Source organism: Sander vitreus, chromosome 3 (genome assembly GCF_031162955.1).
Source record: "Sander vitreus isolate 19-12246 chromosome 3, sanVit1, whole genome shotgun sequence".
Classification (NCBI taxonomy): domain Eukaryota; kingdom Metazoa; phylum Chordata; class Actinopteri; order Perciformes; family Percidae; genus Sander; species Sander vitreus.
In genome coordinates, this window is record NC_135857.1 from 12,479,332 (window position 1) to 12,497,927 (window position 18,596).

Here is an 18,596-nt window from a genome sequence, read left to right on the forward strand (position 1 = left end):
AATGAACCTCTCATCCAACTCTGATTATTTTCTAATTAAAGGAGTGAGTGATGGGGGCAATGAGTAAATTCATAAATGCATGTTTATAACTGCAGGGGTAAAAAAAATAAAACAACAAACACGGTAATGGTAATGACACAGTTGAGCCTTGTTTACTGCACTCCCTTGGGAACAGAGGTTGTTTGACAGAAAGAAATGTTTGCAAATTACAAATGTAAATCAAATTCTGTTCATAATCTAAAATATGAATGCGTCTGGAGTAAATATTAAAATGTTTTTAGTTGCATTAATCAAGCTGGACTTGCTTGCTAACAAATTCTATATCTGCGAGCATATTTTTCATTATGATGAGCTGTAGGTGTATAAGACAGACATTCTAAAAGAATGTCTATACCTATTGATTACTTTGATACTGGTTCAGAGACCCATGACTCCACCTAGACTGAGTTTAGGAAACAAAAGCTCTCCAGTTAAGGGGTAAGTTCGTTTGAGATTGTTAAGATCGTTGTTTTGGTTACATGATAATGCATGACAATAAAGTAAAAAATGTCATGTCCCGTGCTTCAAGTCACTTTTGATCCCAATCATTCCCCAAGCCAAACCAAGTGCATTGAGTCCCCTGAACATAACTATACACTGTGTGACTACTGTAGGAGTCTACAGCCATGCTAGAGGCTCTATTAGGCTGTATATGCTTTGGGCTAAATGCTAAAGTCACTATGCTAATATGCGGTTGTTTAGCAGGTACAGTGTTGACCATGTTCACCATCTTAATTGTGTGTGTTAGCATGCCAACACAATGTACAGCTGAAGTCGATAGGAATGTCATTAGTTTTGCAGGTATTTAGACATGAACCGAAGTGTTAATTCAAATTTTGGACTTGATGATGGTGCTACATGAAAAGTTAAGGGATCATTGAAGGTACTCAATCCATCCAGTTGTGTCAACCCCCATGGTGGCACTAGATTATAAATCAGGGGATCACAAAAGTCAGAAGGATTCATCCTCTTGGAACCATAAATGTGTATGTATAAAATGTTATTTCAGTCTGGACCAAAATGGTGAATGACCAACTGACAGACATGCATTGTCATCTCTAGAGCCATGTTTCCACAAGGTTACCACATATAGACATACAGGAATTCACACTCACAATCCTACCTACAGGCAATTGAACCTAACCTGCATGTGTCTGGACTGTAGGAGGCAACATGCAAACTCCACACAGTTCTCCACACTGGTTCACAGTTGGTTCTGGATTCCAACACTGTAAAGACACGTGCTGACCACTGCACCACCATGCCTGCCCTAGTCTATATCCACGACGTTCCACTTCGGAAATTCCGCCGGATGCATGTCTTTTCGCTGATGTCCGTTTCCTTTTGCTTTCTTTGTGTTGGAATTTTAATCTCTGGTGGATTTATGAAGACTATGGTTAACTGCTCCTCAGATCTCTGCAGGGTAAATCCAGACAGCTAACTAGTCTATCTGTCCAATCTGAGTTTTCTCTCGCACGACTAAAACAACTTTTGAACGTACACGTTCCACCAACACAAGTTCCTTCCCGAAGCTATTTTGCAGCGAATCCAAGCTTGTGATTGGTTTAAAGACATGCCAATAAACCAGAGCACGGTTTTCACCCCATCCCGGAATGCTGTGTGGACTAGCCAGACCCTCCTCCGCAGCGCGTGGAGGAAGGTCTGGCAAAGCGACCATACCGACTTCCATCCAAAATAATGACACTTCTACCCTTTTGTTTCACTTTGATCAACCAAAATCTCTCCATTTTAATTTCTCTATTCCTTTACGTCATGATTTGAGAGCCTGAGTGAAATGGCTTTTTGTAATGGCTCACGCAAAAATTATCAATTTAAAATGCCCGATAAGACAGCAGTGAGCAACTTGCCCAGCCTCCAAATTCCTGCCTGCAATACCATTAACCAGGCACCGAAGCCACTCTAACGTGATTACCTACCTGAGGTGAATGCTCATGATTTCACAAGACTCTCTCTGCTTTACTGAGATCAGTGTGTGTGTGTGTGTGTGTGTGTGTGTGTGTGTGTGTGTGTGGGTGACAGCAGTAGAGAGTAACAGTTTGTTTGCTGTTTGTGTCGATGTGTGTGTTTCTGTGTTTAGGTTTGAAAGTGAAGGATTATGCTTCAGAAGTGTGACTGGATAGAGCCTGTGCTCCTGAGATCAGATGAAGAGCAGAGGGTCAGTGACAGATAGAGGGGAAGAGGAGACGGAGGAAAGGCAAGACGGGGGTGGACAGACTTACGGCGCTGCTGTAAGACGAAGGAGGGCGAACAAGTTGGCAGACGACTCTCTGTCCTGGAGTGAATTAATGCTCCGTCGCCCCCACTCTCCATTTACTTCTCCCTCCACCCCCATACACCTTACTTGTCTGCAGTCTAATTTAAATGTTTGTTTTACCGCATCACTCTCAAAGAATTACAAATGGTGTGCTATAAAAAAATAAGGGAGGGGGGGTGATCGGTGTACTTGGAGAAAGATGGGGAGTTAGATTGGTGAGGTGGGGAGGGGGGCGAGACAGAATAACTGGAATGGTTCAGGCCATAACTGATTAGATATTCTGTTCACAACAGCAGTAGCAGCAGGAGCAGCAATAGCAATGGGACATCACGACTCAGCATGCAGAGATGCTGATATTAGCTTCAGACTGTCTAAACGTCCAGGGCCATCCAGCCTCGTACAGAAACAGATACGAAATGTCATATTTGGCGAGAAGTTTGCATGTAGAGAGTGGTAGTTTGAGGCAAAATTATTTTTTTGGTAAGTGGATGATTGAAGGTGATGAAGGGTGCCAAAAGGTGAAGGAGAGACGATTGCATGTGGTGAGAGGCTATTCCTGAATGCCCTTGCATGTATTTTGGCTCAGATGTTGTGTCATGTCTCCATGCTGATGCAGCATGTTGAAAGATGGATGTGTGTGTGTTTGCGTGTCTGTGCTGAGGCAGCGTATCCACAGATGAATGTAGGATTGGTGGCCTCTCTGAGGACAGAGACATTTAGAGGAGACGTTTAAGGGAGGACTTGCTCATGAATCGAGCCAGACAAAGTTAATAGCTGCTGGCTGCGTGTTCACTGCTTACTTAATGGCAGTGTGTTAATAAAAGCCTCTTTTATAATGTCCTGTGTAGGCTGAGCTATGTGAGAAATCAGATATGGTATATCATATTTAGTTAGGCCCAAAATATGTATTCTATTAATGGATCTGCAGAGTGCTAGATGATAACAGTTAGAAGGAGTACACCCACTTGCTAACACTAATGTTTTGGAGCATCTCTTACACCAATAGCATCACTTTACAAAAACAGCTCAGAGGATACTCATGTACGCACACAAGCACTTTAAAGGCACAATTCAAAATACAAAAGAACTAAAAGTTAACGTAACTTGAGTATGGAACCTGCTGTCATTCCTAAATTCATTGTCAGTTTGTTTTTAAAGTCAAGCTAAAATTAAAATTAGTTTTCGCAAAACAATCTGTAACTATATCTTCTGTGTTTCTTTTGACTTGTGCACTCAATCGGTCATAATTGTAACTGATATTCCATTTTTATTATATTTCTGCAGGGACAGTGGCCCTCTACCTAAGTGTTCCCTAGGAAGCGTGATGTCTGGTGGGAATCAGTACTAACGTTAGCAAGCTATGCTTACTATCTTCCACTTTCCAGACTTTCCGTTATAACAACAAAACCTAATCCTCCAACAATGTTAAAGTTCTGTTACATATATCAGTAATGTATGTACACTGAAGTAAACCTTGACCATGTTACACATTAATAAAAATGTTGAGAAACACATGCTGATTATCATCTTATACCTCACATGTACATTATATGTGTTTATACCTGTAATTTATATGGTAAACCTACTGATTGGATCTTTAAAGGTCCTATGACATGCTGCTTTTTGGATGCTTTTATATAGGCCTTAGTGGTCCCCTAATACTGTATCTGAAGTCTCTTTTATATAGGCCTTAGTGGTCCCCTAATACTGTATCTGAAGTCTCTTTTATATAGGCCTTAGTGGTCCCCTAATACTGTATCTGAAGTCTCTTTTATATAGACCTTAGTGGTCCCCTAATACTGTATCTGAAGTCTCTTTTATATAGACCTTAGTGGTCCCCTAATACTGTATCTGAAGTCTCTTTTATATAGGCCTTAGTGGTCCCCTAATACTGTATCTGAAGTCTCTTTTATATAGGCCTTAGTGGTCCCCCTAATACTGTATCTGAAGTCTCTTTTATATAGGCCTTAGTGGTCCCCTAATACTGTATCTGAAGTCTCTTTTATATAGACCTTAGTGGTCCCCTAATACTGTATCTGAAGTCTCTTTTATATAGACCTTAGTGGTCCCCTAATACTGTATCTGAAGTCTCTTTTATATAGGCCTTAGTGGTCCCCTAATACTGTTTCTGAAGTCTCTTTCCCGAAATTCAGCCTTGGTGCAGAATTACAGCCACTAGAGCCAGTCCCACAATGAGCTTTACTTAGGATGTGCCATTTCTGTGTCTGTAGCTTTAAATGCTATTGAGGAGGAGAGGGGGGAGGCAAGGTGGAGGGTGGGGGTGTGGCCTTGACCAACTGCCATGTTTCGCTTGTTTTCAAGCCATGATGTCTCTCTATTCCTCATGGGAGGGCCAAATTCTCTGGGCGAGCAAAGCAGAGAAAGGGGAGGTAACCTTCCTCCTTATGACATCAGGATACCCAGAGCTTGGTTTACACCGATCACCATTTCTAGCCACTGGGGGACCATAGGCAGGCTGGGGGAACTCACATTAATGTTAAAAAAAGTGAAATGTTCATGCCATGGGACCTTTAAGACTATGCACTGACCTTATTAAGTGACATGAGCAATCCATCTTAAAAAAGTTTCTAAGACAATGTCATTATAAAATGTTGTGTTTTTGCCACAGTTATATTCATATAAAGATTTTAGATTTAGGGAAAAGAGAGCACTGCTATAGGATCAGTAATTGCAGAAGATACCCTTAGTTGAGGTATTGGAATCTGTATCAGAAGAAAAATGTTGGATCGGTTCATTTAAGGCCACGTTCACACTCTTAATTTGAAAACATTTTTGTCTGTTTTGGCCTTCTGTCAACCCTGAGCCACAGTAAAAAAAAAAAAAAAAAAAGCAATTGACAAACATATGTCTCCAAAAATATGATCGAAAGTGATACAGGAAAAAAGATAAAAATCACTGTGTGTGAAATGGAAATTAAAGTGTCTGGGATGCCAGGGAGGAGAGAAAACAACTAAAAAGAGGAGGGGCGGGGGGGTGTAGGATGGGTTGACTAAAGACAGATTTACAGAGGTAATGAGAGGAAAGGATGAGAGCGGAGATGACAGTAGAATACAGATACAGAGGAGATTATCACTGTTGGAGTAGGTTTCCTTTTCAAAGAGTTCTTATCTAATATACTGCATCCCTCTGTGCGCACGCACACGCACACGCACACGCACACACACACACACACACACACACACACACACACACACACACACACACACACACACACACACACACCTCTACCTCTGTTTTGCCCGACCTATTCTCCTGTTATCTGTTCTCTTTACTTTTTTCTCTCTCGCACTCACCCTTTACATTTATTGTGTCTTCTCAAGGACTCTGAAGTACACTGTATATGTAGGTCACCATACACTGCTTAGCTTGTGTTTAAGGGGCTACAGCACGTCTGTACACCATGTTGTGGGTGTGTGTGAGTTGTAGTCTCTAAAATACAGCATATAATTATTGATCACTCAGACAGGAAAGAAAAAAGAGTGCTACTCATAACTCACATACAGTGACCAGTGGTAAACATTATTGTTTATAACAAACATATTTCTGAACATACGACACATACTGTACATCAAAGTACTTCAAGGTTGTTGCTTCAAAGGGTACATTATGGAGTTTACAAAAGCTGCAGGGTTGTTTTTTTTCTATTTTAATAATTTCAGTCTCACATTAATTATTTAGGTACTTCGGGAAATTTTTAACAAATATAAAAAGACCTTATCTTTTTTTCATTGCAATGTGCTTCTCTAACAGAGTCCCAGATGGTGGTATGTCTTTTTTTTTTAACTTTGTGTATACATGCCTTTGTTTGATGATGAGTCATTACACAAAGGGGAATTGGTGGAGATCAAAACCACACTCCAGGCACACTGATAACAACCTAAGACTTTTTTGGCATCTAGGAAAATTGTGCTTCTTACGCATGCAAGTCTAAGAAAATATTGCTGGCTCCATTTTATAACAGCCATTATTATATATATATATATATATATATATATATATATATATATATATATATATATATATATATATATATATAGAGGCTGTTTAAAGTGATTATGGGTACATTATGCACATCTGCTTTGCCATAATGGCACTATGCCCTGTGTCATTGCAATAATAAGTTCACTGATTCTCAAGGACATGTGGCATCACTAGGACGATCTTCACCTTCAGCGTGATGTCATACATAATGACACCCAAAAACAGTGTGATAAGTTTTCATTAAGCTCTAACAGCACCTTTATAGGCCTTTCAGTTAAGGACATGCCTGTGAAGTGTCTAACAGTACCCAATAACTGGAGCTCACCAGCATCTTTGACGTCTATGTGACTAAGTGTTTTGCTAAATGGCCAAGAAGCTTGAAACGGCATGTCTGGTCAACTGTACACTGTCCAATTCACTGATCCAGTCTTCATATGATACCTTTTAGCCACTGCAGGTGGACTGAGTGCGAAATTAACACCCCTGGATCAATGCCGACATTGCTAGCTGATGAGGAACCTGCAGGCGGGTCTTCCAGCTCCGTCATTTCATTAGCGCTAGACTGACTCGCACGCCGATTGCCCATTCTAACCAGCGAGCTAACGTTAGCTTTTTAGTAGCACAGTGCGAGACATTCTGTTTTCTTTCCTGACAACTGATTGATTCGCACCGAGCTAAGGGCTAGGCCAGAGCTTGCTCATCATGTCCAGGGAATTATGATAAAACACCATGTTGCGCTGTTATTATACATGTGTCTCTTATGCACACACCACGCACACTCCACGGTCAAGAGCGTAAAGAAAAACACTGACGTAAACAGTACTGTACTGTCGTATAACATCCAAGTCACACCAAACGGAATAACGTTAAATTGTAAAGTCACACACACATTTATATGACGTTAAGGTATTTATTTAATCCTATGAATGGACAAGAAATAATTTAAGACCGTTGTAAACAAAATGTAATAATTTGTGTACGAAAGTTAAGACTTCTAAGGCCTTATTTTGAGAATATTAAATTTAAGACTTTTAAAGACTTTTAAGACCCCACGGGTACCCTAACTTTCGTCAATGTATAACGCTAACTTTTTCTTGCCTAAGCTTAACCGTAATCTCTGCCGAAATGACCAGTAGCTCGCAGTGCTCTGTACCCGGCGCACAGTCACCTATTCTCGGGTAACAGATCCAACAACTACCGCTGACCTGACGAAGCACAATGCGGAGCACCGTAGCCGGTGTCACAGAGCTCTGTAGCGGACAAACACATCTACAAACAACCGCCGATACGACGAGCTGTGAAGGAGGGCTGAAGCCGGCGTCATGAAGCTCTGTAGCCGATGTCACGTGACCAGCCGGCGGCCCCCTAGTTTTCCTATGATATCATAAGTCTTAGTGTGCATAACTTTACGAACCTGTTCATGAGAACGCGTTGCTTAACCTGCTATCTGGTTCACTTCATGTTTCCGTTTTGCTGTTACACTAAATGTTCAATTATTACATATATTATATATCACATGTGTTGATATATAACATGGCATGGAGATGTTTCAGATTTAAGATGGTATTTCAATTTTCTAACAGTTCATTCAATGAAAATAAATTGGGGGAATTTAATATGCAGTTTCATATTTTTATCTCATTCTCATTTCTTTCAATTCAATAAGATAAACGTGTGTTATTATTTTCTGTCATTGTCAATTCCAACATAAAAGCATCATGGGATTTTCTATTATCATACATCAAATGAGCAGGTGGAGTCCAGACTCTAATAAATTCCTATATTCAGTGAAAAAAATATACAATATACTGTGGGATTGGGGGAATATTACATTTCTCCACTGTGACTAACATCACAAATTAAATTATGAACTGCAGAGAGATCTAGACAACAAAACTAAATTAGGTGAAGCTTCAAGTAAGGGTAAAGCTTTGGTAAATAGTAAATTAGAAATGCACCCCACCCACAATATAAATACTTAAAAAAACAAAAACATTTGAATGTCAAATGTCAAATGTCAAAATGTCTAAATGTGTTTTTTTGATCACTTTGTATTTGAATTTTAAAACATTGTGGTAATAATTGTTGGTCTTGATTATGGGCTGGAGGACACTAAGGTGGAATACTGGTAAAATGTGCAAATTGCCACCCCAATCCTTTCAAGTGAAAAATTTAAATAATCAGTCAAAGTCCATGCAGCATATTTTACCTTTCAAACTTCCCAGCTTTGACAGAGAAATGCAGCTACAGTATATTTAGCTTTTAACCGTCACTCGTCCCGAAAGAACATAAAGTAATCACTGCTCATTTATATCCAGGGCCACTTTAAAGTTTGTCATGTAATATTGTTTCCTCTGAAGCAAGTAAATAATTAAATTGGTAATTCCTGAGTGGGCTTGTTAGACTGCATGTTAACACCGAGAAACAATTTCTATTCAGGGCTAAAATATTATCAGCACAAAAAGACAAATCTGTAGATCTGTAGGAAAACAGCAATTACCGCAACCACTCCCCAAAACTAAAACCCCATTCCTCATATGTGTTCTAATATATTCCCAAAAGTAAAAAGAAAAATTAACAACGTGTAACACTTTAACAATGTACCATTTTGGTACCTTATAGAGTTTTTAGGGCCCAATAGTCCACTTCCTCTTCCTCTAGAATTTCTTTTTTTTTATAAATTCCGTGAAAATTTAACCCACTCAGACAATTTCAGTTCTTCAGTGACCAGTCCATTATACTGTGTTGGAGCTCCTGTGGCTCTTTGGCTTACACCTGTTTCCCATCACAGCCCCAATGGTGAGTTTATTGTATTTCATCAGCCTAAATACCCCCAGATTAGCTTTTTATTCACTTAGGGACCGTTCAGTATTTATAGAATGGACCATTGGAGGAAAATAGGGGATATTCTTTGTTGATGGGAGGGTCATCCAATTTTTTTTAGTCTAGGAGGGAGGGTTACCCAACTTTTGTATTCATGAGAACAGCAACATTTCAAAGTGGCTTGTTTGGTGCATATTTATCCATGTAGCTCCATGTAGCTCTCTCAGTCTCGGCCCCTGTCGCTAGCAGATGGGTCCCTCCCTGTTTAGTCAGCCAGACAATTTGAGCTGTAGCTTTAGAGACCGTGGGATTTCCCAAACTGAATAAATCCCGCTCGCACATATAAACACAAAACTGCTTTGCTAGCTCCATCGTACATATATATATATATATATATATATATATATATATATATATATATACTATATATATATATATATATATATTAGGGCTGTCAATCGATTAAAAAATTAAATCTAATTAATTACATACTCTGTGATTAATTAATCGCATACATAATTAACCATGCCTGAACCGATACTTTTTAAGAAAGTAAAAAAAAGAAAAGGAAAAAAAAGTGTACTAAACAACAGTTGGTGACATTAAAGAACGGCTTGTTTATTGCTAAGGCCATATGGTCAAAATGAAATGATTTAATAATAATGTATAACAATAACAAAAACTAATTTCAGTAGTAAATTGCTGTTGAACCATCAGATGGGAAAAGGACATTTACAATAACTTCAAATGCACCACGAGGCTGTAGTTTACCAGTTTCATTGAACGCACCGTCTGTGTTGTTTCTCCGACGGCAGCTACAGATTGTTACATCCCGGTGTTGAATCCTCTACAGTAAAACACAGTCACACTTTACACCGTTTAGCGTTGGCTGTCAGCATTGTAACCGTGTTTAATCCAGCTACTAGCTAGCGGTAGGCTAACGTTAGCTGCTGTCGAGTATAGTGTTAACTAGCGTCATGTGCAGCGGTGTTTGTGTTTCAGAGCATCAGAGAGAAGCGCAGACATATCAGTAGCACCAGATTTCGGTAGCCAGGGTTGGCAGAAAGAAGATTCTTACAAGTAAATGTTCCGATTAATAATCCAGGCAGCACATTCTCGTCTCCCTCCTTCATTTTACAGTCCAATGGTGGCTAGAACGGCTCCGGGTCAAACGTCAATATGGAATGGATTAATCTGCGTTATGTTTTTTAACGCATTATTTTTTCACAGATTAATTAATCGAAATGAACGCGTTATTTTGACAGCCCTAATATTTATATATAAACGACAGCCTTTTAAAGGCATTTGAGAAGGAAGGAGTGATAGCATGCAAGCTCCCAAATTGACGCTCGTCTGAGAAATGGAGTTTTGGATAATGTTCAGCTTTGGCAGCTTTACCTATGCTAAAATATACAATGACTGAGGAAGCCTAGTGACGAGTCCATAGCAACCAGTGTTGAGGTTGTTATTACCCAGTGTGCTTTGCTGAATGGTTTCAATGTTTTATTGTTTTATTTATTTGTATTTGAAGTAATGCAGTAATGCATGAAGTGTGTCTTATTGTGTTTCCACAACAATGTTAATGAGTAAATCTACTGAAATGGCCACCACACCATAACAGAGGAGTCTGATGCGTAAGATGAGAATGCAGAGGTTTAGTCACATATGTCATTGCTGTAAAAAAAACAATGGCTATCTGTATGTCTTTGCCAAGTGCAAACCAGTACAGAAGGCATCAATAAATTGTTGGGGAGGGTCAACCCTTTTTTCCATATCATTTTGGAGGGTCATCCAAAATGTATTGTTGGTGAAGGGGGGGTTAGGTCTATTTTGACTAAAGATCCCAAAACTCCTCCGTTTGCCCCTGAAATAAATAACGAATAGTCCCTTACAATGAAACCAGATTTGTCTCCAGCTGCTAATAGCAACAAGCTGCTGAATTCCTGTGGCTGGAGCCAAAAGGACAAGCAAATACCCCATTTTCTTTACTTTTCTTTAATCATAGACAGTTGGCTAACAAATTTAAAAATGGTTGTATGTCTGTGCCCTTAAAAACTATCTGACTGTTTAGTCATATGAGTGTTTTCTGATCTGGCACCTCTCTGGGTAAAGTTTCCACACAAATTTGCTTCGAGTTTTTTGTGAACACACCTGCTGTCAGTTTTAAGCATTTAAACAAACAACCAAATGTTGTTGTTTTTTTGGTGAGGACAGTAGTTACTCGGCCCTGTGCCCAGGTTGGTGATTAAAACACAAGTTTCATGCTATTAGACTGGTGAAGTAGTTAATAATATATAATAATACTGCTGTCATAGTGCGACTCAAATCCATTCACGTCCACCAACCAAAATTACCCCAATGTTTTACCTGTATTAGTTTCAGTGCTAAATGAGTAAATATACACTAAATCATTTTGAAGTTGTGCCGTGTACCCAGACAGTTTTCTTTTACTTTCCTTTGTGACTATTGTAATTCCAGACGGAGATGGTCAGCCTCTCTGCAATATCAGCCAATCATACAGAGTCTCTGCCACTGACTCATTTCCTGTTTTCCCTTTATCTCTCCATCGTCACACCACCCATCAAATGGAACTTTCCACTACATTCACCTTTTCTGAGATAACAATAAAGGACTGAATGAAGTGAATTAAATAAAGACAAGCATTAACAGAGAAACTGGCAAGCCTGGCAACTGGCAAAATGCTGTAGTTTAATAATAAAAAAAGATAAAGAACAAAGTGCATTTATTAAAACAAAGAATGAAAGACTATTTGAATACAAAGAAAAAGATGGAAAAAGCAAAGGAAAGCTAACTATATGCCTTTTTTAAATGCTCCAGCTACAGGCCCTCTCTTCCTTTGCTGGCCTGCATTTCAACAAGAATGAAGGGCGGGTGTTGTGCCAAATTGTCCAGGAGTGCGAAGCCACGTGTATCACCATCCATCCACTTTTTCTCTCCACATCCTCCTGTCTGTCCTTCCCTATCCCCTTGACTCTCTCTCCATGCCTAGCTATGTATTATGAATTCATCTGCAGATAAAGCAGATCTATCATTCTGTCATGGATTTCAGGGAGGGGAGGTAGACTGTGGAATGCCCTGGCACTGAGAGCAGGGAAGGGCGCTGTGCATAGTGCTACGCTTCCTCGCACATTCCCTGCTGTGCCTGCTCTCACCCTCTCCGGCTCCTGTCTGTTTCCATGATCCATGTGATTCCCCTGAAGCCTCCCTTTTCTATTCCTGTCTTACCTGTACCAACCAAACCCACCCAAGCAGCCCAGAACTGTAATAACACAGTGCTTGGCTTAACAAGAACCACCCCGCCCCCCCATTTATAAACCACGGTAAGCTGTGGCCTGGACTGGCCTGGACTGGCCTGGACTTGACTGATTGCCAGCTCTGGTCTCCAGTTAGACTGAATAACACCGTGCTTGCCAAATGACAGGAAATGTGCACAACACGGTGAACATGACTCTAGGATTCAGAATCATTGTGCTCACTTGAGCCAAAATTCCCAGATTGACTTAACTGATATCGCTGTATCCAACACATATCCAGCATCTGGAATAATGAGGCAGCAGGCTGAAATGCTGCAGTGTGAGTGTGTGACATGTGTGTGCATTTGGTGTGTATATTCTGCATATGTACATGCACATGTATTTGTCTTCATATACTATACTACTGTTTATGTTTGGCCCTCAGCCAGGACACATGCTGCCACAGCTGATCCTTCACACTCTGATCTTAATGCCTTAATTAAAAAAAAAGAGGAAAAATCCAATCTTTAAGGACACCAATTTTCTTTGTGAATGAATAATGTATCGTAAATAAATAAATGTTCTTCCTTAAAATACAGGGGGCATAAGTAAGTACACCCCTATGTTAAATTCCCATAGAGGCAGGCAGATTTTTATTTTTAAAGGCCAGTTATTTCATGGATCCAGGATACTATACATCCTGATAAAGTTCCCTTGGCCTGAAAAAACATTAGCTGACACATATTTTAATTTGTTTTTCCGCTCATGGCGACTAAAGCATGATTAACGACTTTGTGGTTAGGGTTAGGGGGGCAGGGTCTTGTGTACAGTTCATATTGAAAAAGCCAATGCTGAATTGGCTCCGAATGGTCCTAGGGATGGCAATGTTGATGGGTCTGTTGGTGGGTCAGTCCACCACTTTGGTCCAGACTGACATATTTCAACTATTGAATGATTTGCCATCAAACTTTGGGCAGACATTCATGGTCTCGAGAGGATGATTCCTGCTGATTTGTTGATCGTCTGACTTTTCCACGATCACCACCACAAGGTTGACAGTTGTGGTTTTGAGTGAGGTGGCTCAAAAACGATTAGTTAGCGCCATCATCAGGTCAACATTTTAGTTTGTTTAATACTGATACCTGCAAAACTATTGCCATTCTCATGAGCTTCAGCTGTACTTTGTTTTAGATTCTCATTAGCCAATGTTTGCATACTAAATTGAAAACTAACATGGTGACAATAGTAAATATTATACCCAACATGACTAACAGCTTCACAAACTACTAATTTGGCTGTAGAATCTTAGTATTGTTTAAAATGTAACTAAAACCACAAACCTCCCTAACTTAGTGATTTCATCGCTTAAAACTAACCACTCATGGGACTCAGGACTTAAATCCCGGTCTGTGGTGTCAAAGTCCGGCTCAATTGGCACCAGGCACCCCAACTACCTTCCTGCAACTTCTGTGTTTCCTCAATGCATTTTAAAGGAAACATTAATGCTGACAAGATCACTGGCACTTGCATGTTTTGTCCAGTCCAGGAAGTGCCTACATTATTGCACAGTAGCATATAAACTGAATTTGGTTGGTTGAAACTACAATGACAAAATGACACAAAGCTCTAACTCACTTATTATTAAAACTAAACTCAGGCCCTTTCATTACAGTCTATTGACACTATAGACATTCTAATCAGCTATGTTTTTGATGTCATGCCACAATGAATATGCAGCATTCTGTACTCAATCCCTTAATATATATACTGTATATAATATATACATATTTTTCACAACTTCTCAACCTGGTCCATTGACTCTTTCCATCTCCTCCCCTGTTTGATTTTTATTTCCCCCAGTCTCTAAGAGAGAGAGAGAGAGAGAGAGAGATGAGCTGCATATTGGGAGTATGTTGTCCCAGTGCCAGGGCAAAAATAGACAGTAAATTACAGAGCCTTCTGAGAACACCCCACTGCGATGCATGACCTCAAAAATAACACACAGACATACACTCGCAGACTCACATACAAACATGAAATACACTGTGTGCTGCCCTACTTCTCTATTTCCCATTCAGCCTGTTGATGTGACGATCACACAGAAACCTTCGCAATGTGCCAACCGACAGTCCTGCACTAAAGTTATGTGCCAGTGAAGGAAACTCTGAGTCTGATTCACAGATGTTAATGTGATTACGACCTCATCTCAGCTCACCAAGACACACATGCACACTCTAAAAAGTATTTATACACATATGTATTTATCCCATTGCCATGGCTTAACGTTATGGCTATAGAAACAATACACGTTTCATTACAGCTTTACCTTCTCTTTAGGTCTAACCAGTTTTGGCATCCTTAAACCCCAAAATAGAACTTAAAACATCCGGAAGACAATGCTTGTCAACACTGCACGCTAGAAGAAGAAAAAAAGACAGTGATGAATGAACATTACAGGTGTTTGTCATACTCACCTTGAGTGAGTCAAAGCAGGCAATGACTCTGCCGTTTTCCACTTGACAGCTCTTGGCAGGGTGGGCGAACTTGCACTCGCTGTCCGGTCGTGAACACGTTCCTCTCTGGAATTCCCGACAAACCTCCAATGTCAGCCACTTTGTGTCCCGGATCTGTGTCATATTCAATGCCATTTCGAACCAGGCAGGAGGGGTCGATTAAGAGGAATAGATATCCAGCAAATGCAATTACGTGTTTCTAATGACACTGGGGCAAATAATGATAAAGAATAGGTAAAGGACATGGGAAAAAGCTATTTTTAAGAGGTGTTGTCCCCAGGGTCTGATTCTGAGGTGAAGCCTGTGAGGCCTGGAACTCGCCTAACAGTAGCCCATCCTAAGAGTCTGATTGTGGCTGTTATAGGAATCCTCCACCACCTGTCACCCAGGTCCTGGGCTGGTGATGGCCACAGGGGTTTGCTTTGTAATCTCTCTCTCGTTCTCTCTCTCTCAAACACACACACACACCAATTCTGCCTATCGCCTCACTCCTCGGCTGAACTGTCAGATGAAAAGAATGGCAAAACACGTTATCGATCGAGTTGGCCCATGATGAAAAGATGCAGGGCTGGAGGAGAGGAGGAAGGAGGAGAAATATGAACAGAAGGAGGAGGATGAGGAGGAAGAAGGCTGCGGTGGACAGGACGGCAAAGAGACAATCTTCTTCCGCTCACAGGAGCCGATAAAAGCTGTGTGTCTTCAGTATCAGGCTCTGTTTGCAGATTAGGGGGGAGTGATTGACTTCCACAGAGGAGGGCTGACTGGCATGGATGGAGAAAGGTCTGACTGGCAGACGGAGATGGAGGGAAGATATAGTGGTGTGGAGAATGGCTCAGTGGACGGGGCTAGCAGTCCTGGGGCTTCAGGTGTGGCTTGGAACTCTGGCAGACATGGACAGGCACAGGCAGAGGCGCCGTCAGTGGAGCCAAACAGCCACAGGGGTCACCTGAAGAAGGCACTTCTCTCTGTGGAGAAGAAGGAAAGAGTGTCAGTGAAGCATGGCTTAACGCACTCTCTCTCTCTAACACACACGCAAAAACGCACAGGCCAAGGTTAATACACTTAGACACACATTTGGATTCATACAAACAAGCTTCATTCGAACATTTTTCCAGCATTCTCATGCACATCCTCTCTCACAGAAGCTCTCGCAGAGACTGCCAGGCTCTCAGCTGGATAATCGAATCAAACACCATATCGCCAACAGTAAAGCTCATACATTCAGGCGCAATTTATTTCAAAGGATGACATGTAGAAAAGAGAGATCAAGAGACAGAAAAAAGAAGAAAAAAAGAAAGTGGGAAGACTTATGAGTATGCATCTGTCCAAAAACAGTGGCCCATATGGTTAATAGTAATATACATGCAGCATTATATGCCACAATATTAATTATGCTAATTTTGACTGTGGTTTATGAGAATCTGATTTTGAAGTATAAAATACTGTAGTAATTACTTACAAATAATTATTTATTTTATTATTTGCAAGGATCAACCTTTGAAAACAGTAGTACAATATAAAAAAAAACAATCACAGACTTGCAAACTTGCATTTTCATAGGGATTTCTTCATCTCTATAACACGTTAAAAATGACCCCTCGTTTCACAGAACAACTGCAATTGATCCTTTCCTTAAAAACAAGACAGTCTATGCTGTGAAAGGAGACACTGTACCTTTTTATAGCAACCAATAACAAATTAGTGTTATAGTATCAAAGTATTGATTAGTGAGTTATCAATCTGCCTCTCCGTGGTGAGATTGGAAACGGCCAATCAGCTGGCTAGATGGTTCCAGCATCCCTGCTGGCAGGTGGCCAGGAGCTAAGGACTAGATGATATCACTATGAGAAAGAAAAAAGAAGGAATGTGACATATTTCTGCTTTTTTTTTTGCCACACACATTCCGGCATGCTCCTTAAATCCACTCATCCTGAACACTTCCTGGCCTCTCTGCTCACATCCGGATGTTGAAAGAACAGACTGCAACCCAAAACTCCTACAGTACGGCTGCTACGCTTACAGTAAGAGCCCTTAACCCTACAGCCCACATGTGGTTACATCACTTCTAAGTCCCCCACACTCAGATCTAATGTGTTTATGAATATTGTGATTTCCACTGCACTGATATGACTTCAGTTTAAAGCAACCACCCAGACAGAAGTCTGTGAGCAACTTTAAAATGACTTTAAAGAATAGGGCTATAGAATGTTACAGAGTGTGAAAGTATGGTTAAGTGCTTTTCAAAGTATAACCTTAAATAATTGTTCATGGATTTATGATAAAACTCAATTTGATTCATTCTTCCATTAAAGTGATGGTTCGGAGTAATTTCACCCTAGGCTGCTTTACACCTTGACCTCGAGTCAAACAACCCCCCATAAGCTTTTTTCCCTTGTTATAACGTTGGTCGAGTTAGCGCTATCAGCTGGTTAGCTTAGTGCAGGCGCTAATGGATCCACGTTTGTATCTCGTAAATTACCCCACTAATAATGCCCGGAATGATACCAAACTTCTACAGTAGTACAAACTGTACTTATACTACTTATACTATTACTTATAAAATGAGGCATTAGAAAGTTTATAACTACACCAGAAAGATAGAAGATAGCGCGGTAGCAGCCGAGAGGAGTATCCATCAGGCAGGTGTTATTTAAATATACTTCTGGTGTAGTCAGGGGCGCCGTATAGGGGGGAAAAGTTAGGACAATTCCAAGGGCCCATGACTGACAGGGGCCCCAACAAATAGGTAAGTACTAACTAACTAGTGTCAGCCTATATTTAATCACCATTTAATCAGTGCAGGGAAACGTTTAGCAAGATATTCATATTAAATTATTGTCCCCTTTTAGCAGACTTAACAACAGATGAGTCAGCAGCACCCCAGTCTCCCCCTAACTGTGCCCCTCCCTGTCCCAGTGAAGAAGGTGAGCAACATTGTGTTCAATGGCATGCCAGTTAGCATCATTGCAGGGAGTCTGTGGGGATTTCTCTGTCTTTCATTAATAATTATAATAATAATTAATAATAATAATAATTTTGTTAAGAGAATTTTCCATTTTGTCAAATTTTACAATAAAAATACATTGAGACTGTAAAAGATGGCCTTCAGCACAATTTTTATGGTTGCTTTTAATACTACATACTAGACTTGCATGCATGTACAAATCACCAGCAGTAAATATTATTACAAGAAGCAAGACATGAGTTATGTAAAGCTTTTGATGGGACAGTTAGCGCAGAGGGGGCCCAATTTGATTTTTTTGTCATGGGGCCCAAAGTTCCTGGCGGCGCCCCTGCGTGTAGATACAAACTTTCTAATGCCTCGTTTTTGGTATCATTCCGGGCATTATTAGTGGGGTAATTTACGAGATACAAACATGGATCCATTAGCGCCTGCACTTAGCTAACCAGCTGATAACGCTAACTCGACCAACGTTATAACAAGGAAAAAAAGCTTATGGGGGGGTTGTTTGGCTCGAGGTTAATATGCAAAGCATAGCCCTGTCCCTAAATGTGCAGGCAGAATATGTTACTCTTCAACCCCTTCTCTTTCCCAACTTGTGAAGTACTGACGCTTGGTCAGTGGCTCTTAGCGTCAGATACCGACACAAAAATCACCCTTTAGCGTCTGTTTGGAACGAACCGGGCATAGCAACAGCTCGACTGCGGCGTTGTAAGATGACGTAGTAT

General features: G+C 40.5%; 2 protein-coding genes across 10 annotated transcripts in view; one reads left to right on the forward strand and one right to left on the reverse strand.

The window, feature by feature from the left end:
• Positions 1-18,596, reverse strand: part of LOC144515299 (muscleblind-like protein 1) — a 76,548-nt gene that overhangs the window by 36,487 nt on the left and 21,465 nt on the right. For 4 of the 9 annotated variants that reach the window (XM_078246010.1, XM_078246014.1, XM_078246012.1 and 1 more), the window contains exon 2: positions 14,868-15,871. The exons of 1 other annotated variant lie outside the window; for it this stretch is intronic. In XM_078246010.1, coding sequence (XP_078102136.1) covers positions 14,868-15,041 — 174 coding nt within the window. In that variant the 5' untranslated portion in view covers positions 15,042-15,871. Of the gene's footprint in view, positions 1-14,199; positions 14,257-14,719; positions 14,847-14,867; positions 15,872-18,596 lie in introns of those variants that run through there. 4 more of the 9 variants (XM_078246011.1, XM_078246015.1, XM_078246013.1 and 1 more) reach the window with 2 other exon arrangements.
• The window catches only part of LOC144513980 (succinate receptor 1-like), a 48,076-nt gene continuing 45,152 nt past the window's right edge, over positions 15,673-18,596 (forward strand). Inside the window, 1 exon segment of the mRNA XM_078245174.1 lies at positions 15,673-15,893. Coding sequence (XP_078101300.1) covers positions 15,673-15,893 — 221 coding nt within the window.